Source organism: Macrobrachium nipponense, chromosome 25, assembly GCF_015104395.2.
Source record: "Macrobrachium nipponense isolate FS-2020 chromosome 25, ASM1510439v2, whole genome shotgun sequence".
Lineage (NCBI taxonomy): Eukaryota > Metazoa > Arthropoda > Malacostraca > Decapoda > Palaemonidae > Macrobrachium > Macrobrachium nipponense.
Genome location: NC_087214.1, coordinates 68,089,874 through 68,111,871, shown reverse-complemented (window position 1 = coordinate 68,111,871; position 21,998 = coordinate 68,089,874). Strand labels below are relative to the sequence as shown.

At 43.5% G+C, this 21,998-nt stretch overlaps 1 protein-coding gene across 1 annotated transcript in view; it reads right to left on the bottom strand.

The window, feature by feature from the left end:
• Positions 1 to 18,725, bottom strand: part of LOC135199502 (condensin-2 complex subunit D3-L-like) — a 131,558-nt gene extending 112,833 nt beyond the window's left edge. Inside the window, 3 exon segments of the mRNA XM_064227610.1 lie at positions 14,199 to 14,375; positions 14,569 to 16,626; positions 18,502 to 18,725. Of these exon segments, the coding sequence (XP_064083680.1) occupies positions 14,199 to 14,375; positions 14,569 to 16,509 (2,118 nt within the window). The 5' untranslated portion in view covers positions 16,510 to 16,626; positions 18,502 to 18,725.
• Positions 18,726 to 21,998: the final 3,273 nt, after the last annotated feature.

Here is a 21,998-nt window from a genome sequence, read left to right as displayed (position 1 = left end):
AGGACTTCTTCGGAGTTTTATTCTTGGAGAATTGAGAAAGGGTGATGTCGGAGCTGCAGGCTGAAATCCCCTCCAAAAAGTGAAAGAAAGGCAATTCGTCAATTTCTTATAATCTGAAGAAGGTGCTTCATCTTCTTTTCCTTCCTCAGATTCTAAGTCTTCTATTTCCTCTTCTGCCGAAGATACATCCTGTAAACCCAGGTCTTGCTGCAGAAAATCTTCTCCAACCTCGCGTGAAGAAACCTGCTCCTGCCGCCTGCGTCCTGCGTCCTTCTGAGCTCCGAGGTTGCGTCCTGCGTCCTGTTCCGGAAGCTTGCGTCCTGCGTCCTGCTCCGAAAAACTTGCGTCCTGCTTCCTGTTCTCTTAAATTCTTGCGTCCTGCATCCTGCTCCCACCGTAACTTGCGTCCTACCGAGACTCCGAAGCCTGACGAGAAGGCGGCCAACCATCATGCGTCCTCTTAGACGACTTGACTGGGAGAGATGCGTCCTTACGCCTTGTAGGAGGAAGTTCCGATGTTCCCCACGATTTTAACCAAATCGGCTAACCTTCCTTGCATCTCTTCAAGGAAGTTCCTAGTCTCTGCTTCCTGGCGTGAAGTCTGAGCAAGCGGAGAACAAAGACGAGACGGATCATCAACACGAGAAACTCGATCTTGAGTTCTACGATAAGGGGAAGATATCGGAGAGACTGCTCCGTATTCCGAAGGAGAGCTCCTATCCCGAGAACCGTCGTACACATGAGGTCTTGCGTCTTGTCTTGACTTAAAGGCATCTCCTCCTTTTAATCGGAACCACCTCTTCCTCATCACTAGAAGAGAAAATCTCGGGACTACTCCACTGTTCTTGCGGGTAACGCTCATCTTGAGAAGACGTAGGTCTATGCGTCCTCTTCAGAGGACGCGAACTTCCGCATAAAACGTCCATACCTGCCTGATGCAGCACTATCTGTCGAGGAAAGACACTTCCCAGTGTCGCCTTTTCTATGGCGCACTGCTGCAGCCTGGGACGCAACAGGATGCCTGAAGGGACGACTGATCGTAAGGGAACCCCTCTCGCCTCCCTTCGACTGTCGACATGCCTTCTCCCTTGGGTCTGGGAGCTTGGCAGAGGTCTAGGTCTAGGAGCACGAGTGAGACGATCAGCCGCCCCCTCCACTACACTGACACTTTCAATCGTACCCACTTTGTCTGTAAGACGCTGAATCTGATCGCCCATGACGCAAGGGCGGCAAACACTTTCACAATATTAGTATCCTCAGAAACAGCAGCGGGCGCAGGAGAGACCTGAGGAGAAGGATTAACAACTTCTACTTGGGAAGAAGGGGGAGAAATAACAGAATTATTCAAGGCCTTACTAGAAGAACCTGACCTCTCACTCCGAGACACCGATCTTCTTACTCTATCCTTTTCAAGTCTCTCAACATATTTGGTGAAAGTCTTCCATTCTTTCTCATTTAAACTTTCACACTCCTTACATCTATTGTCCCAAGTACACAAAACCTCTCTACACTTCTTACATAGTGTGTGAGGGTCTAGGTACCGAAGCTTTCGGTAGTCTCACCTTACACCCTTCTTTCATACACACTCGAAATACTTCCAATCGCGATTGCCAATCCAACTTTCCAATACGATACCCAATAAACCATCCAAGTACAGCGAAAGTCAGCTAACGAGTTTCGAATTCTAGCAGGGAACCAACAACGATGTTGCGGTTCAGTGGCAGAAAAAAATCTGACGAAAAATGGGAATGATTCCGAGCACCAGCGCCACGGGAGCGGGGTGGCGATCACCATGAACTACCAGTGATCTAGCGGTTGCCGCGAGTTTTGAAAATTCTGCCAGTGCGAACAGAGAATATAGCTATATATATACCTGCCAGGTAAGTGTCATGCATGAAAACATGGGTTAGGACAAGGAAGTGTTTTAGTATGGGAAGAAGTACGTTAAAGGTTAGGTTGGGAGATCTTGAGTAATGCATAACTATAGTTTAGGAGGATGACATATGCCATCTTGTTTTTTAATAGGGATAGATTTTTTGAGGATCCACGATATAGACGTAGATGTAAGAAATGGAATTCTTAGAAAGGGGGGGCAGGCAAGTAGCTAGGATTCAAGATGGTAATGTGTTTGTAGCAAACTTTGTGGGTATGATTGATATTGCTAGGAGTGAGAATGATCTGTGGAGTGAGGAAGAGATTGAGGAAATGCAAAGTAAGTGCCTGGAGATAAGTGTGTTGCGACAATGTGTTTTTGGGAGGAGTGTGTGGTGGAAGACTGGCCATGTGAGTTGGATGTATATAAGAGGGTTGCTAAACGTTTTGTGGTGTGCAAAACATAGTGTACTTTTTGCATCAGGAAGGTTTAATGTTGTATGACAAGGAAGTGTATGTGCCAGTGTTTTCTGTTGAGTCAGCTGTGAGTATGTGTTTGTTGGTGCATGATCGGTTGGGCATATGGGAAAAAATAAGTTGTGGGAATGCATGAGAGAGAGATTGTATGCTCCTGGGTTGAGTAAGATTTGTGTGGATGTGGCTGTCACGTGTGAAGACTGTCAGAGGGGAAAGAAAGTATCAGAAGTGTGCATGCAAGTCCACCTGTGTTGCGATTGCAGATGAAAGAGCCGTTTGAAATGCTTGTGATTGATTGTGTTTCTTTGCCCAGGACTGCGAGAGGACATGTGGGGATGATTGTGATGGTGGATCACATGAGTAAATTTGCTTATGTGGTTCCCATCAAAGATAAGAGGAGTGAAACTGTTGCACGAATGGTGGGTCAAGTGATGTTGCCCATGTGTGTGTAAGCCGGCAAAAATGTTGAGTGATAATGGACCTGAGTTTGTGGGATGGGAATTTGAAGAAATGTTGAAGGAATGGGGTATTGTGCATGTGTATTCTACTCCGTATATGCCCAGTGCGAATGGGTTGGCTGAAAGGACTGTTAGGACGATGACCGAGATTTTGCGAATGATGAGTAAGGGCGACAAGGATTGGGATATGTATGTAGGACGTGTAGTTTGGGTATATAACGCCACACTGCAGAAGAGTATAGGTATGTCTCCTTGTAAATATGTGTTGAATTTTGAAAGGATTGTCAGACCGCGGTTGGGTCTGTCAGAAGGTGATCGGGATTTGTGGAATGAAAGCGAGTGAAAGGTTTGAGAGTTTTAAGATTGGGGATAAGGTGTTGAAAGAGGTGGTTGAGATGGGAAGAATGAATGTGAATAAAGTAAGTAGGAGAAATTTGAAGGGCCTTTTGAGATTTTGGAAAGGTGGGACCGAGTGGATTGAGTTATGTTTTGGGGAAATTGCGAGTAGGTGGGGACTGGATGAGGTTAGGGCACACCATAACCAGCTCCGTAAGTGGAGGGAAGTACCACACTATGATTCGGGAGAATGCGATGAGTGAGTGGTTGAGGGTGAATAAGTGTGAGCCGACTGTTGGTGAACAAATTGGTCTGGAGATCGACAGTTGGTGTTGGTTGAGTATGGAAGAAAACAGAAGAATGTGGAGAGGAAGTGGAAGGGAAGGGAAAGCGTGAAACGGCATGGTAAAGGGGTTGGTGGTAGGGTGCAAACGGTTGATAAAGCGTGTGCTACAGATGACTTTGGGGGAATGAATGATACTTGTAGTGTATGTGGGTTTGAGTTGACAGGGACAAGTAAGACTTCAGTGAGAAGGAAACTGAATAGTGAGGAGGTGGTTGATAGGATGGATAAGTCTTTGCGGGAGTTTACAGAAGTATGGATGAACTGATGGTGGTGGTCCAAAATAGAGATGTTGGAACAGAGTTGGAAGACATCGGTGAAGTAGTGAATGGAATTTGGGAGATGGTAGTGAGGGAGATAATGGAGTTTGAAAGAAAGTGGTTTGGAAGAAGTGAATGGCGATGTAACTGAAAGAGTGTATGATGGTCCTCAACAAGATCCAGGGACCTGCATCTGAGCATCCTTGGGTGTTGCAAAAGGCAATTTAGTGTGGATGTTGTGAGTGTAAGGAGATGTTGTCAAATGTAATGGGGGAGGTAATATGGAGGAGTAATTTTAGTTTATATTTGACAACATCTCCAAAGGTTGTGTGTGAGAGAGAGAGAGAGAGAGAGATTGGTGGAAGAATGAATGGGAGTGGTTAGATGGCGGTCGGAAGCATGTCTGTTGTGGCACTCTGTAGGTAGTCAATGGAAGTCTGTTACGAGAGTTGTAAACAGTGAGGCGTCTGGTCAAGTCAGTGTTGGTTTTGGCAGCAGTTTTCCTTTGGTGTTTCGTTGTTTGGGTGTTATTTGATAGATTTTGGGGTTGTGAAGTTGTTGTGCGTGTGTCTGTCTGGTTGTGGTGAGGTTAAGAAGGTTGGTGGTGCATTTTCGGTGTCTGTTAGTGGTGGTTGGGGCAGGGTTGGTTTTGGAGGGTTGTTGTACTGCTGTTTTTTCAGGCGGTTGGTGTTCATCTCCATTTAGTCGTTGGGTTATTGAGTTTTTGTGGGGTTGTGGGTCCCGGGTGGTTGATTTGTGTTTGGTTGTCGGCGGTGGTTGTGTGTTGGCTAGCCTATAGCCTATATCCAGTGGACGACAGCACAGCCTAGTCCTAGGTATCAGAAGCCAGTGGTGAGTACCTGTTTGTGTTTTTTGTTCTGTATGTAGGTATTGGGGCAATTGTCCTGCTGTGTTTTTTAGTGTTAAGTGGAAAGTGTGATTGAGGGTGGGTTTGATAGCCAGACAGGTTAAGTTTATGTGGGGAGTCCAGAAAGTCCAGAAAGAAGGTTCCTCTTTATCTCATAATTTTGACGGTCCTTTTTCAGTTTTAGAGAAGAGGGGAAATATACATTATAGAATTAATGTGGGTAAGAGTAGAGCAAAGGCAATGAATGTAAATTTGCTTCAGAATTTTAAACAACTCCCCGTGCTGTGGCCTCCGCCCGTGTAACAGTGTTACCGAGTGAGATTAGTTTTGAGAAAAACACAAGAATTGTTTTTCTGGGCTCAGCTCGTGTCGGCCTATGAAAGTATCCTTAATATCATTCTTTCTAGGCAAAATTAATCTATAATTACCAGAGAAAAACAAAATTAAGAAAATGTCAGTAAAACTGACTCGCTCACTCTATAAAAGAAGTGTCGGTATGAGAATAGGGGCGAGTGGGAACACTACCACGAGTCATTCACCATTTAGACCTTCCAATCTAAAATCCCCACCAGAGAGAGCTGGTACTAAAGGGTGATGCGGCCGCTACTACTACTACTACTGACGCCACGGACAGCAGCGCCCCTAGCGGTTATCCTTAATCATTAGACTGTATACGTTGTACGCTTTTTCTTTCGTGCCGTGTTTTCTTGGGATTTATCTCTTTTATTCACCATGGAACGTGCTGCCATCGCATCGGCTAAGTTAAGTGCCTCATAAGTAGTATTTTACCGTATTTTAGTCTTCCAGGGACCAGTATTTTCCTTCTAATAGGTCTATACGGTCTCCCGGTTGACTCGGGTGGCGGCGCCATGCCGCCTCATGTTAAGAATTCCCGGTCTTCCATACTGGGACTTCTTATACTTATGGGCTTACTATATCACGTTCATCGTTTATTACATCGTTTTTTTTTTAGCTAGGACAGCCGTTTTACCATTTCTCTTAGTTTGGTATTTAGGGCTATTCTGTGTTTCTGGCCCAGCATCCCGGATCTTGCTCTTCATCGGCTATCGCTGGCTCCGAGTAGTCAACTGTTCCTCGAACAGTTTACCTCCTCCTGGGCTTCTTTTTCTTTTACTAAAAGTGTCTTTTCCATCTTTACGATGTATTTTTAGTTTTTATTTATGGGTGTTAGGCTAGCCTAGGTGCATGTCCCATGTGTTGGTACAGTCTGGTTCACGTGGCCCTTCCACGGTTGTGTTGCTATCGCGGCTTAGGCCACTTGCGGTCACGTGTTCCATAGCACCTTCCCTTCCCCTTCCCTCCCTACCAGGTATAGGGAGGGGTCTGGGGGACTCCTTGGTTACCATGACAACCACAGTAGCCTTCCTCCCTCTTTCTCTGAGGAGGCCAGGAGCTCCCTCCCAGCTGGGGTATGGGCGACCACTTGTCTCGGGTACCGGGTCACCGAGCGGGTAGTTGTTGGGACGGGGAGGAGTAGGCCACCCCCCCCCCTCTCTCTCTCCCGCCGCGTTACGCCGGAACCCCCCCCCCCCCTGGATTAGTTGCTCAGTCCCACCTTTCCCCTACTGTAACGAACGAGCCTCCGCTGCAGCGGGGCCCCTTTGGTTATAGTTCGTCTGGCTCCGCCAGCGGGCGGGGGTGGTCCACTACTAGTGGTCTATTGCTTGCCTACTATATCCTGCCTTTTTCCCGCTACGGAGGAGAGCTTGCTTCTTACCCGGGGCACTCTTCTAGTAGACGGGGAAAAGATTTATACATATTTCGTTATAAATATAAGGATGTACCCTAATTTTACGGTGAATTTTAGTATTAACTAACTGTGTGTATACCATCTCCGTCGTTCTCCGTCGGAGTTTTTCATGGCTCACCACCACACCTGGTTGGATATTCTCTCTTGTCTCCGGCGTAGCCTTAGACAACTCCAACCGCCTAGTTACCACACGTATTTATGGCTGGCTCTGGTTTAATCTAACTTTCACGCTGCCGGCATGCAGCGGAGCAATTGTTAGGCTGTAAGTGTTCTCCTGATACTTATGCATCTTTCCACTTACAGGCTACCAACTGTCAGGTCCTGGGTGTAACGCGACGCTTTTACGACCCCTGCGCCCACGATGAGTGCAGGACTCACGCCCCGTGTGCCACGACCCACAACGCTATGATTGTCTGGCACCCAGAAGCCTGCACCATTTGCTATGACCTTGTCAGTCAGCGGTGGTGGGGGGGGTAAGTCGATTTTAGACTTCTTTATCAGTATTACTAATAACACTTAGTCATAAGCTTGTTAAACCCCGTCCCCGCCACTAGAAGCTTCATTTCGCCTTCTCTTTTCAGGCTGCCGCCGTGAAGGAAGTCGCCCTAGCAACCCTGAAGGCTTGGGTGGGCGGCTTCGGGAAGAACGCCGCCAAGGGCCAGCCGTACATCTTAGATAAGAAGCTGGCCGTTCAGATCTTCCCCGGCGGCAAATCAACAGGCTACGTTGATCCGTCTCGGCAGCCCCTCTCATCGCTTCCATACAGCAAGAGGTGCAGCAGGTCGTTCGGGTTCGCGGCCACGCAGGAGCCGGTCCAGACGTCGCACTTTGGACCTGAACATCGAACCTATGGCGGTAGGGGCGGAGGATTTGTTGGTTGAGGTAGGTGTGTCGGGCGCCCAAGGTCTTTCCTTGGGCGCTCCTGGATCTTCTCCTGTCCCTTCTACTGCTTCTTTTCAAGGCTTTACGGGATCTGAGATCCCTGCCCGCTCTCTCCCGCTCTCTCTGTACCCCCAAAGGTGAAGGGACAGAGAGAACAGAAGACCCTCCCACAAGACGACTTCTAAGAAGTCGTCGGTCGTCTTCTTCAGTAAAGAAGTCTTCGACTTCCTATGCTGAACGCGGTGAAGGCTAAGCCGAGCTCTTCGTACTCCAAGAGCTCTAGAAGCAAGGCTTCTAAGGAGAGGCTCGCGCTCCAGCCGAGCCAATGCCTTCTCCGGCCTCCACCGCATCCACTCCGGCAACGCCGTTGGAGTAGCGGGACCAGAGCGCCTTTGATCTCCCACTGCCTTCTCAGCAGTGGTTATGCAACAGGTAGGAGAGATGGTAGGCTCGCAGGTCCCTCCGCCCTCGGAAGGACCAAGTTTGAACAATGTTTGCGCAGCTGTCAAACACCCTCAGTCAGTCGGGCCAATCCATCCAAGATCTCTCTAACAGAGTTAGAGAGAATGAGGACCGAGTAGCTGGGCTTTCTCAGGCTCCTCAACCAATCTCCCCAGTAGCAGGTACTGGCATTCTCCAGCTACCTCCATATGAGTCGCTACCAGCCTTCTCCATGGATAACCCATGGAGAGTGGCCGCTTACGCTCCATTCAAGGACGGTATGATCTCTGTCCCGGAGTGTGGACTCGAAGAATTGAGGACTTCGAGTTTTATCCTCCGGGATTAACTCAGCCTTTCATTGGATATGCTAGGCTGACCGTGGCGGCCCTCACTAGGGAGGACAAGATTTCCCGAGAAAACGTGCTATATAGTAGAGAGCACGCACAGCGGGAATGGGTTCACTGCCTGGAGGACTGGGAGTTGTACCAACACTAAGCTCCAGGCTTTCAAGAGTCCTTTCACTATTTTTGCGACGGAGGAGGAGGCTTCTCTTCCGTTCGCTACCAAAATAGTGGAAGCGACTCTTCAGGCAGTCCTCAAGGATGAGCCCATGCCACAGCTGAGGGAAGCTGATTCTACTTCTCCGCTCTTTCCAGCCTTTGGAGAATTGTGGGAGAACTTGCCTGCCACATTCACGATTGGTGGAAGCTTAAAGCCAACTGCGCAATGGACCAGTTTGGCGAAAAGCTTCCAATGCTGCCTGATACTTTTGATTCAGGCAGAGTTCGATGCTCGAACTAGGTTTGGGAGGTGGTCCCTCAACTCCTTGATTATCACTGAAATGGCGGCACTGTCGTATGGCACAGAACCGCTATTCAAGATTCTGGCCAAGTCTCAGCTCCAAACAGTTCAGACGGATGCTTTCGACTTCTTCCAAGCTAGGAGGAACTGCCGAAAGCACGTTCTGCAGGAGTGCACTATTAGGCACGAACCTAATAGACTCCTGGCTTCCAGCATGTGGGGGGCGGACCTCTTCCCAGAGTCCGCTGTGAATGAGGTGCACCACGAGGCTGCTAGGCTCAACCAGAGCCTTAGACTAGGTGGGGCATCTCTTCTAAGAGGAAGCAAGAATCCGCCCCTGCTGCTGGTAAGAAACTCAAGAAGTCTGGTAAAAAGGTTCCAGCCTTACCAGAAACATCAGCAGCAACAGCAGTTCGTTTCAGGCCGTCCCAGTTACCCAACAGGGACAACCATCAAACTTCGAAACAGGCCCAACCCATCCTCCTGTTGTCCCCTCAGTCGCAACTCTCAACCTCCTACGCAGTCTCGCCGGCCTTCAAACTCTATGTATGAAGGTCAGGCTTACCCAGCCTTTAATAGGCTCTCGAGAGGTAGCAGGGCGAGAGGCCACTTTCGCCAGCGTGGCCACAGGGAGAGCGGCAAGGGGAAGGCAGTTCAGAGGAGGGCGCGGAGGTCAACCCGCCCAACAACAGTGAGGCTCCCCAGGTAGGAGGAGGCTGTTCCTCTTCCGTCACAGGTGGGGTTCAGCAAATGGGCACAGAGCATCGTGCCAAGGGATTGGGTTGGAGTTGGATCAAAGATCCCCCTCCAATCAAATCATTTTATCAGGAACCATCAAAGAATTGACAGATTACGCGAAGGAACTCCTTCAAAGGAGCTATTGCGAGAGTCAAGCATCTAAAATTTCAAAGGTCGCTTATTCAGCGTGCCAAAGAAAGGCTCAACAAAAAGAAGGGTAATCTTAGACTTGTCAAAGCTAAACTCTTTCATTCGTTGCGACAAGTTCAAAATGCTTACCATCTCGCAAGTAAGGACCTTACTTCCCCGTGGGGCCGTCACATGCTCCATCGATCTTACAGACGCATACTATCCATATCCCTATAGCCAGGCACTTCCGCCCATTCCTAGGCTTCAAACTAGGAAATCAGACGTTCTCATTCAAAGTGATGCCCTTCGGTCTGAATGTAGCCCCCAGGGTATTCACGAAAATAGCAAAAGTGGTGGTTCAACAGTTGAGAACTCAAGGGATAATGGTAGCAGCATACCTCAACGATTGGTTGATCTGGGCACCAACAGTCGAGGAATGTCTCAAAGCCACGAAAAAGGTAGTTCAATTTCTGGAACATCTGGGGTTCCAGATAAACAAGACGAAATCCGAGACTTACTCCAGAGTCTCGTTTTCAGTGGCTAGGAATCCAATGGGATTTGTCTTCCCACAATCTGTCAATTCCGGTGGTCAAAAGGAAAGAATAGCCAAGTCTGTGAAACAATTTCTCAAATGCAAACAAACATCAAGGAGAAACCAGGAAAGAATCCTATGTTTCTCTTCAGTTTGCCTCAGTGACAGACATCCTCCTGAAAGCAAGGCTGAAAGATATAAACCGAGTTTGGCGATCGAGAGCAAAACGCCAAATCTGAGACAAGTTGTCAGTAATTCCACAAGATCCTTCGCAATCAGCTCCGTTCCATGGACAAAAGTGAAGAACCTGGCCAAACTAGTACCCCTTCAATATCCCTTCCAGTGTTAACCATTCACACGGATGCCTCCCTGTCCGGGTGGGGGGATATTCTCAATTCAAGCAAGTTCAGGGACTTGGTCAGTTCAGTTCCGCCAGCTCCACATAAACGTCTTGGAAGCAATGGCAGTATTTCTTACCCTGAAGAGACTTCTTCCCCCGAAAAAGTCTCATCTAAGACTAGTTTTGGACAGTGCAGTGGTAGTTTCATTGCATCAACAGAGGAGGGTCCCAAATCCAAACATGTGAACCATGTCATGATAGCCATCTTTGCACTAGCAGACAACACAAATGGCATCTGTCCGCCACTCACTGGCGGGGGTAAGAAATGTGATAGCAGACGCTTTGTCCCGGTCGGTCCCTCTGGAATCAGAATGGTCCCTGGACGACAGGTCATTCCAGTGGATATGCCGGAGAGTCCCAGGTCTCCAAGTGGATCTCTTCGCTTCACAAGCGAACCACAAGCTCCCTTGCTATGTGGCCCCCAACCTGGACCCTCTGGCTTATGCCACGGACGCCCTGTCATTAGATTGGAATCAGTGGAGGAAAATTTATGTCTTTCCTCCAGTGAATCTTCTTTTGAAAGTCTTGAGCAAAGCTGAGGACTTTCAAGGGACTAGTAGCTCTGATTGCTCCAGACTGGCCCAAGAGCAACTGGCATCCTCTGCTTCTGGAATTGGGTCTCCGACCTCAAAGGATTCCCAATCCAAGCTGTCAACAATCAGTACAAATGAGGACTGCGTTCGCTTCCTCAGGAATTCTTCAGACCCTAACTTTATGGACTTCATGAAGTTTGCGGCTAACAAAGATGCTAACATTGATCCACAAAACATCCTCTTCCTAGAATCAGATAAGAGAGTCAACTATTAGACAATATGACTCAGCTGTTAAAAAATTAGCATCCTTCCTGAAAGAATCAAACACTACAACCATGACAGTTAACTTAGCCATATCCTTTTTCAGATCCTTGTTTGAAAAAGGTTTAGCAGCTAGCATATTACTACTCATAAAATCGGCTTTGAGGAAGATCTTTCATTGGGTTTCCAGATAGACCTAACAGAATCTTACTTTACGTCTATTCCTAAAGCCTGTGCTAGACTTAGACCTTCTCAAAGGCCTACTGCAGTCTCATGGTTCTTAAATGATGTCCTCAAACTAGCCTCAGATACTGACAACTCGTCTTGTACATTCATAATGCTTCTTAGAAAGACGTTATTCTTATTAAGCCTAGCTTCAGGAGCTAGAATTTCAGAACTGTCGCTCTATCCAGAGATGCGGGTCATGTGGAATTCCTCCCCGTCAGGAAAGTTCTGCTTGCTCCGGATTGTAGTTTTTTGGCTAAAAATGAGGATCCTCTTGCAAGGTGGGCTTCCTTGGAAAGTCATCCCACTTCCGCAAGATCCTTCTCTCTGCCGCAGTTAATCAACTTTAAGAGCCTTTCTATCTCGCACATCCTCAAGATCCTCAGGTTCTCTCTTTATGAGAGAAAAAGGTGGTACTTTATCAGTAAAAGAATTAGACAACAGATCCTTTACTTCATTAAACAAGCCAATCCTGATTCATTTCCAAAAGCACATGACATCAGAGGAGTAGCCACCTCAATTAACTACTTTCAACATATGAACTTTGAGGATCTTAAAAAGTATACTGGATGGAAATCTCCGACAGTCTTTAAACGTCACTACCTAAAGTCCTTGGAATCTTTAAAATTTTCTGCAGTAGCAGCGGGAAACATTGCTTCTCCTGATACAGTAGTAGTCATAGTATAGATCCAGGTCTCCTTTTCTACCTACCTCGTCCAACATTGCCTCACCCTATCGCCATGCTACTCGGATACTCTAGCCTTAGCCGCTGAGATCATATTGGTGGATTGTCCCTTATTTTTTTGCTAGGGACATCCACACTATGTACTTATAATGTACTTCAGTGTCCCTACCCTTATTTTTATGCTAGGGTAGGACACAATGTGTTTGTATATTATGTAAATATCTTACTTAAGTGAATCTATTGTGTTAATTTACATTGCATTACTGGATATTACTATGTTTAATATAAGTTAATTTTAAGTACTTTATATTGTTTGCTTTCTTTATCATGTCATTGTTTAGGATAAGTTTAGCTTTAAGTACTTAGTTTGTATTCTGTAATGTCCCTGATTCACTTATGTTATATACCTCTTTTTTTACAACTGATTTTCCATTGTCCTTATTCCATCTTGTCTGTTTCTCTGGTACTCTTTCATAGGCCGACGCGAGCTGAGCCCAGAAAAGGGGATTTTTGACGTAGGAAAAATCTATTTCTGGGTGATTGGCTCGTGTCGCCCTATGAAACCCACCCTGTCTTTGTTTACCCACCCTGCAGGACAAGATGTTCATAGATTAAGGATGACCGCTAGGGGCGCTGCTGTCCGTGGCGTCAGTAGTAGTAGTAGTAGTAGCGGCCGCATCACCTTTAGTATCAGCTCTCTCTGGTGGGGATTTTAGATTGGAAGGTCTAAATGGTGAATGACTCGTGGTAGTGTTCCCACTGCCCCGCCCCTATTCTCATACGACACTTCTTTTATAGAGGTGAGCGAGTCAGTTTTACTGACATTTTTCTTAATTTTGTTTTTCTCTGGTAATTTTAGATTAATTTTGCTAGAAAGAATGATATTAAGGATACTTTCATAGGGCGACACGAGCCAATCACCCAGAAATAGATTTTTCCTACGTCAAAATCCCTTTAGTATTTATAAGTTTTAATCTGAGATCAGAAAACGGAAATAGTAAGAGAGAAGGGTAATGTTATAGCTAGTAGCCTCTAGAGATTTTTCTCAGCATGAATAGCCTAATAACCGTTTTCTGTTATCGCAAGAGTGAGTGTGTGAGTGGAAAAGCGTGCATGTTTGACTGGATTAAAGCTTTATGCAGAATTGTTTCCCTGCTGTTCAATTCTTGTTTCTCTTTAGAAGAAAAAAATACATAAATAAAATCAGTTGATTTCATTTTTTTTCTCTTTTGAGGGGGCGTGTGATGGTAATTGCTTCCTAGCAAAGAAAGATAAAGGAAAAAAGAACGCATTTTCGAGAAGTTCGGCAGCAAGGAGGCGTTAGCGCATTGTGGTGAAGGTGCCTGTTATCATGATGGTTCTAGAATCGGCAGGAGTGTTGTGGAACTCGTCGGGACGTGAGAAACGCCGTGATTTCTGATGCAATACCTCGTCTAGATTCATCTAAGAAGTTCTAGAAATCCCTGGAGTCTGTGACGCTCGCCGTAGGCTCCGCCCCCAGAGTGCCGTATAAATACGACGAACGAACTTTGGAGAGCAGTGATCGTAAGAGAGAGAGATTGTAAAAGAGAGACTCCAGTTAGTCACGGAGAGATATTTTCAGTAAGAGCCACAGATCAGATTATCAGTGAGAGATCGGCAGCAGCAGAGATTATCCGTGAGAGACTAGAGACGAAGGATCAGAAGAAAAGTTGTTCGAGAGTTGGTTGGATACCGGTCTAATCGTCTCCAGGAGTGGACAAATTATTTCGTGTTATCTCAACGTCGAGCAGACTTCAGAGAAGAAAAGGTCCCGCTAGAAGTTTTGGGGAGTTCCTGCCTTACAAGTAGACTATTTTCTGCAATACGGAGTCAAGAGGACGTCTGCAATCACCGTTTTCCTTTTGAGAAGCCATCACTTCGAATTACCAAATTGACTAGCAAGTATTTGAATTGCCTCACTGTTCCCCCCAGTTCATGCAGTGTAAGATTGTATCTTTTTATGTAAATATGAGATACAATTCTGCATTTACCTATGTTAGTAAGCTTGTAAATAAACCTTTGTTGTGTTAGTGTTTCTTTCTATATTCGTATCCCCGGTTTCAACTGTTGGTGTTGAAAAATAATTTTTTTTTTTATTTCATATCGAACCTGAAGCGGACCTCTCTCAGAGGCCGTAACATTGTACATTATATATATAAACTTACCTCTATCACTTTTTCTTGTACTTTAATCTCTGGATCCAGTATCAGTGGAAAGACTCCTTTTATCCAGAAAGTGATCACACTTTCATTTTCTGTATAAGATTCCACAAGCCCTGAGAGAGAGGTGATCATCTGCTTCCTAATCAAGAGTGCAGGATCTCGGCAATGTTCCATCAACACCTACAAAGTCACAAACAAATCTGTATACAGTATAATCTTAGCTCATAATACATCTGCAGAACTAATTGGAAATATGCTGAAAGAGTCGATGTTCCAATATTAAATTTGCTTCTCTTATTCAAGCCATTTAATATAAAAAAAAATATGCAATGTACGAAATGCATTCCACAACATGCAAGAGTAACATACGTACCTCCAAATTTTTATCATTCAGCATTTCATTGTCCAATTTCATCAAGTTCTCAAGTACTTGCAAGGCCGACTTTCGAACTATCACTTTGTCATCAAGGGCACGGCGATGAAGCATCGACACCACCATAGCAGCATTAGGGAGGTCAAGATCCTCCTCACCTTCGCCTTCCAACGGAGACTCGGCATTGACGTTGTTATTTGGTAAGTGAGGCGTGGTAAACATTAACGGACGATTACGAAAGAATATCTGCTTCATAGCCATTATAATGGTTGGATTCTTAGAATATGTACACTCTGCCAGCAATGCCAAAGCTTTAGCACGTACAGTGGCACCACTGTCACGGCACCTGGAGAAAATGATACCCAAAAGAAACTTATGCGAGAGGATGTTACGATCTGGAGGAACTTCAACTGGGTGATCAACATTCACCTTCAGAAAACTGTTCAATCTCCCCTCTTTAGCTTCATAACTGCCATCATCTCCATCATCATCACTTTCACTTGATGACACTGACGATCCTCTCGACACGGGTCTATTTTCTCTTGTGGTGGGAGACTGTGAAGGACAGATTTCTTCACCTTCATGTATCCTCTCTTTTTCATCTAACATTTTTGCAATAACTTCCAGCATAAATAATCTGTGACCTGCTCTCTCATTGTGGGAAAACTTGAAGAACCACTTAACAAGACGTGTGTACAGCTGAATTGGAAGATAGCGTAAAATCTCAACCACAGATTGGGCAGTCTTCTGACGATATTCTGCTTTATCTGGTACGCGAATACAGATGTGCTGGATAAGAATATAGACTCCTTCATATGCGTCTTCTTTCACTTGAGTCAGTAAATACTTGACAAAAATCTGAGAATGGTCTCTTATGACCCCTAGAGCCCGAGATGATAAATCTGAGCTACCTCTAGAAATCATAAGAATATTGTACATAATATGTTTCATGATAATGATAACAATTCTACTGATCTTACCATGTATAGGATTGCAAATTGACTGAAGAGCAACATAAGCATTATAAGCTAATGCTGTGACAGTTGATGGACCGTGTCGGCCCAAAAAAATGCCCTGTGCATCCCGAGTTTCAGATCTGGAAACATCTATTAATATATTTATTGTTTCATCAAGGCACTCAGATGAATGTTTAAAGGAAAACCGCTGTGTCAACCTGAGAAAATCGTTCAGAAGAACATTAAGTGACCTAATAAGCTTGTTTGCCTCCACCGGTGTCAGCATAGCCATCTCAGAGTCCTCATCATCATCGTCATCACCATGATTTGACTGCTCTTCGTGAGACTTACGAGTACTTCCACGACTCCGGCCTCTTTTAACTGGACTTGATGCTCCCACTCTTAGTTTTAATGTTAATCTCAATATTTCAATTGTTTTCATATAAAGTACAGGATGGAAAACCCTAAAGGCATTACTCCCTGGAACACATAGCAGCAAAAAGTAAATGCTAGCACATTTAATCCCGTGCTCTCTTTCACGTTCTCGAGCATCATACCTCTGCCCTCTGTGGATATAATAAAACAGGAGAGCTTTCAAACCTTTGACACTGACATTTTCAGCCAATGCAATCCAAAAGGTAGTATGTAAATCTCTCTTGCCTGCCTGTGATCCATCATGCAAATGAGAAGTGCTTGTATTGGAAATGGACAATTTAGAAGTGCATGTATTAGAAATGGACAATCTCTTTTCATTCTCATCATTAACAACAGGGAGGCTGTCAATCCAATGTCGGCAAGACCCAACCACAGCATCAAATAAGCCTTGAAAGTTTGTACTGCAATGGTAATCTTCAAAATCGGACGGCAAATCGTCTATTTCTGTGAAATCTGCATCAATTGCATTTCTTATCCATTCACTGTTCAGCTTATCAATGGAAAATTTAGTCAACAAGTCAACAACTTCCCGCATCTGCATCTCCCCCATCTTCGATACTTTGTATGGAACTCTTCCTTCACTGATGCAAGGTTTTCTGCACTCATAGGGTGGTCCAATGTAACCTCAATGTCTTTGTACTCTGTCCACAATTTTTATTCCTGTACACTGCCAAAAAGAAGAGAGGAAATAATAAGTATTGTAATCGTAATAACATACTGATAAAACTGCTTTTTTTTTATCCTGATTAAACTGCTTTTATAAAGAAATAAGGTTGCTAGGTTAAACCTTGGCCCCTACCTAGCCAGGTAGGGGAGGGGTTATACTTTATATTAAAATTTAACCCTTACTGGACTGGTATATAGTATATGCAGCTCCTCAGGCCAGGTAAACTTTGAGGTTGGCCAATTTACAAAAAAAACACATCAATAGAAAGAGGAAGATATGCAAATGTACATGGTGAAAGAAAAAAATTGTCTTTTACAAGACAATCTCAAATTTTACCAATTTACATGTTTTTTCTAATGAATAATTTTATTCTATTTTGTAAAATTATAATTACTGCTCACACAATACCAAAACAGATAAATAAAATCAGTAACAAATTCTTAGCGTATTTGTTGAAAAAATTTATGTAAATTTACCGAGAATGAAGAATCAGTAACTTTTTTTTACTATTACATATTTTTTCTATTTCTTCGTAAATTATATTTACAACCAACATAATATCATAAAAGACAAGAACAAATACCAACAGCATCCCCTCGTTATATTTATGAAAAAATTTACAAAAAGACGTCGTGCGAGACAGACGTAATACATTCCCCTTTGAAGTTACAAGCAGAACTGAAGTCCTGAGACGCCCAATTCGTGGTTTTCGCCAGTATATAAGTTGCCATGAGTGAATTTATGGGCCAAGAAGTATTGGCACCTCTTTCCTGCCCAATTCTTTCCAAATCAATGGCGCTTAACATTGTTTATCTACAGACTAAATCCGCCCACCACCCAAAACCTGTTTTTACTACTCCCGAAGATCAATCTGTCCATTAAGGGTTAAGAAAAACCTTATATTTTATATTTTGCATTTGACATATAAAGGGGACACTAAAATATAGTTAAACTGAGCAGCGAGCAATTTTGAGTAGCTGCAAAGTTCGACACAACTGCCAACCCAGACTAGCCTCATGGCATCTGGACGCTGCCGTGGCCACGGCTTCGACCCAGGCTAATGAACAATGTTTCCGACACGCCCTGACCTAACCTTGACCTAGGGTGCTTTACCCTGACCTTGCTGGAGGGAGCTACGTCCCCCAGACTCCCCTCAACGTTAAAGCCCCATTGAACATAATACAACCTGACGAATAGACTAATCTTTAGGACTAGCCTAAAAAAATACCACTTTGAACCTTGTTCTTGTAAAAAAAAAAAAAAAATTCTTTTTAAATAATAATAGGCTAATCTACCATATCTAGTTATAGGCCTATAAGACTTTATTCGCAATTTTGCCAAATCCACGACTCTCTTGCTCAATGAAATTAGGCCTAGTTGGCGATAGGCCTAAAATCACTCTTTAATTATGGTTAAGGAAGACCTCCGCTAATTATACCTAATTTCTTTAACTCCGGAAACATATCATTTTCCCGCACGGGGACCATAATATGCCTGACATCCTAGCCATAATGGAGGCCACGATAGGCCTACTCCTTAGGCCGATTCTATTGTCTTTATAGAGCAAATTACTTTTGATTTCACGAGGCCAAAATAATCAATAAAAAATAAAGATTAATAACGAATTTGGTGAATTAACTACACACAATTATAAAATCCTTTTAAGAATCAAATCAGAGTTCCGCCATGACAGGCCTAGGTTAGGCCTACGTCTAATCTGTTGTCTTTATCGTCTTTGAGAAGCGGCAGATCTCGATGTGGCTAAAATAACATGATAAATATAGAGCAATAACGATGATAAAAAATTAATAACATTAAATAAACAATAACGATACTAGGCTAATTACGCCTCAAAACGAAATCCTGTAGTAGTACCGGAGGAGGCAGCTAGGCCTGGGATCAATCCCTCATCTCCAGAGGACGAGCGACCTCCATTTTAGATGAATACATTACACACGTTAACGACGAGATTAATTACACCTGGAATTACAGACTTCCGAGGGAATTACTAGAGTTCCTGGGCGTTCCTGGCACCATCTCACACCGGATGTTAAGTACACTTCTGACTCCTAAGGGCATTCCCCTCTGTCTGAGGCCGACGATTTTGTTTGTTTTGAAGGAAGGCGACAACAACGCCCCTCAGGATGAGGTCCGGCGTCTTTTAGTAGGGTGTCTTTGTTAATATTGCAGCGAATTTATTCGTTTCGCGAGTTAATTTTCATTCATTTTTTCACTCGGATGTACGTACGATTAGGTTTAACGAATACTGAATGGAATGGTTGTATCCGCATCGTCATAATAGCGGCTTTCCCCGTATTTGTTTTCATTTGAATATAAATGTTACCCCTTAAAGGTAAGTTTCCGCGTCGTGTTTGGTAAGGTTTCTTCTTCAACGTCTTTTATGATCACTGTGCTGTGAGAGTGGTCATGAACTGGAGAATAGTATGCGAGGGAAGCAAGAGTGGAAAATATGTGATAGATATAAGAAAGCTGAAAGATTGCAAAGACAGACAAGCCTTGGTAGAAATAGCAAGAGAAAAAGGTCCAATAAAACAGAAATACACCAAATGGCAAACAGAATTGGACAAGATATTGAGAAAATGTAAGAAAAAAACCAAAGTGAAAAAGAAAAAATCAAGAGTATTAAGAGACCTAATGAGGACTAGAAGGAGAATAAAAAAGGAAGGGAAAAAGTTCAGTAGTACAGAAAACATGAGGATATGGCAGGTACAGGAGAAATTAATAAGTGAATACATTATTAGAGAAAAAATGAAGGAAGATGGCATTAGAATAAAGGAGACAGCAGCTGAAATAAAATCCAAAGGGGGAGTAAATGGAGCAGCCTTTTGGGACTTCAAGAAAAAACTTGACGGCACGAAACCAAATAATGTGGTGGCAGTAAGAAGCAAGGAAGGGAAGGTAATAGAAAATGTTGAAGAAATTAAAAGAGAATATGAACAATACTATAAAGATCTATTCATATTAGATAAACCTAATGATGAAATCAGTAGGCTAGCAGACAAAATTAACCTCCAGTACCAGAAATGGATGTCCATAAGTGGGACAGGAAAAACGGAAAAAGTCCACAAGTCAAGTATTCAAGATGTGGACAAAGCAGTAAAGAACCTGAAGAATAAATACACCCCCGACTGTCAAGATATAAATAATATAATTATAAAAAGTTTGGGTACACAAATGACTGAAAGTCTGGCACTCTTAATTGGAGACATTGAAGAGGAGTTAAACACTCCGGATGAATATCCCTGCATAAAAAAGGAAGCAAACTGGAATTAGAAAACAAGAGAGGGATATTCATTACAAGTAACATAAGCAAGGTATTTGAAAAAGTGAGGATGGAAATAACGAAGGATGAGTTAAACCAAAAGATAAGCCGGTTCCAATGTGGTGGCATACAGGGAAGATCCACAGTTGATCACCTGCTAATCTTAAACGCAGTGATTGACTACAACTCACTGTTAGGAGCCCCAACGTACATATGGTTTGGGGATGCGTATAAATGCTTTGACAAACTGGATCTGAAGGACTGCATCAAAGAGATAGGGAAAATGATAGGGTGGAAAGATGCATGGTTGATAAGAAAATGAATGAAAATGGCAAAGTAGTCATAAGATGCCCAGCGGGAGAAACTGACACAATTGACATAACAGAAAATGTGAGGCAAGGTACAATTTTTTGGCCCAAAGCTATGCAGCATAGTGACTGACAGAGTAAATGATTTAAGCAGGAAGAATGTAACACTCATAAGAAGCGTAGCAATAGAGTCCCTAATATTTGTTGATGACATAATGTTCCCCACAAGCAGGAAAGAAGGAGTAGAAATGGCAATTGGCAACTGCCGTAGCCTAGAGCAGCTTAAGAAATTTACATTTAATACGAAGCCAAGTAAGTCAGCAGTGCTGGTAATAGATAAAAAAGCAAAGAAATCAGATGTACAAATAAAAACAGAACTTAAAAATGGCCCAATTAGTAGCGTGAAAGAATATAAGTACTTAGGAGAATGGTACACACTGAATGGTTCAAAGGAAGCAAGTATTAAAACGAGAAATCAAATGGTTGAGTACCTATTAAGAGAAATCAGAAGATATGGGGATGTTAACAAAGTAGGAAACATGGCACTAGAAGTAAGGAAAAAGATCTATGAAACAGTAGTTGTACCAACCTTATTTACCAACATAGAGACGTGGAGTAACGTAACGGAAAATGAATTAAATGCGCTTGAGAAAATGCAATATAGGATCCTCCGAGGAATGTATGAACTACCTAAGGGCACGCCGTATTGGGGAATTATAGCCGAGTCCGGCATATGGCCAGTAGCCAACAGAATTGAGTATAAGAAGTTAATGCTTTTCCACAACATAATAAATTCGGAGGAGAAAAGATTAGTAAAAGAAATAGTTGAAGATCAGTTAAGAGCCCCATATGGGCAATGTTGGACAAAAAGTGTGGTGAACATATGCACCAAATATGATATAGAAATTAATGGACTAAGAGAATATCCCAAAGCAGCCCTGAAAAAGGAAATAAAGAAAAAAATTAATCAAGATATCCAAGTGACTTTGAGAGAAAAGAGAAAAGAAATGAAGAAGCTGAGATTCACAGACGACTTCGAGGAAAACAAGTACATAAGGGAACTGGAAACAAAGGATGCCTGTATCATTATGAAAGCCAGACTGAATATGTTGAACTTAAAGGCTAACTTCCGGGGTAAATTTAATGACGAGGTCTGTGAAATATGTAGAGTGGAGGAGGACACTACTGAACATTTATTCACGTGTAAATTATTACAAAAAGCAGATAAGGATATAAATTTAGGGACACTGTTATCCCCTAACAGAAAACTGGGAGAATATATAAGGATAGCCCTTAAAATTAAGAATGTTCTTAACCTGAAAAGCGATGGATGTCAAAGCTAAGTAACACGGCTCTGCCTCACTTATAAAGAAGAAGAAATGAAAGGGAGCTTGGGTAAAAGTAAATAAAGCTTTGCACCTCATAGTGTAGTGTGCCCGCAACTGTGTTTGTGGAGTGAGCGCCTAGGAACCAGGAACCAGGAACCAGAAAACTTCTTTTTTTTTTTTTTTTTTTTTTAAACGAACCATTACCACTTGAAGAGCTATTCATTATTTGTTTCTCTGGCGTCGTTCTGAATTACATAGTTCAATACCATTTTTACATAAACGTATCGTAGATACACTGAATATTTTTGTGTGCTATAGTTGTAGCTACATAGTTGCCTTTTTAATCTTAGCCAAAGGCTTAGACGCGATCGTTTGTTTGTTTGTATAGTGTTTTTACGTTGCACGGAACCAGTGGTTACTCAGCAACGGGACCAACGGCTTTACGTCACTTCC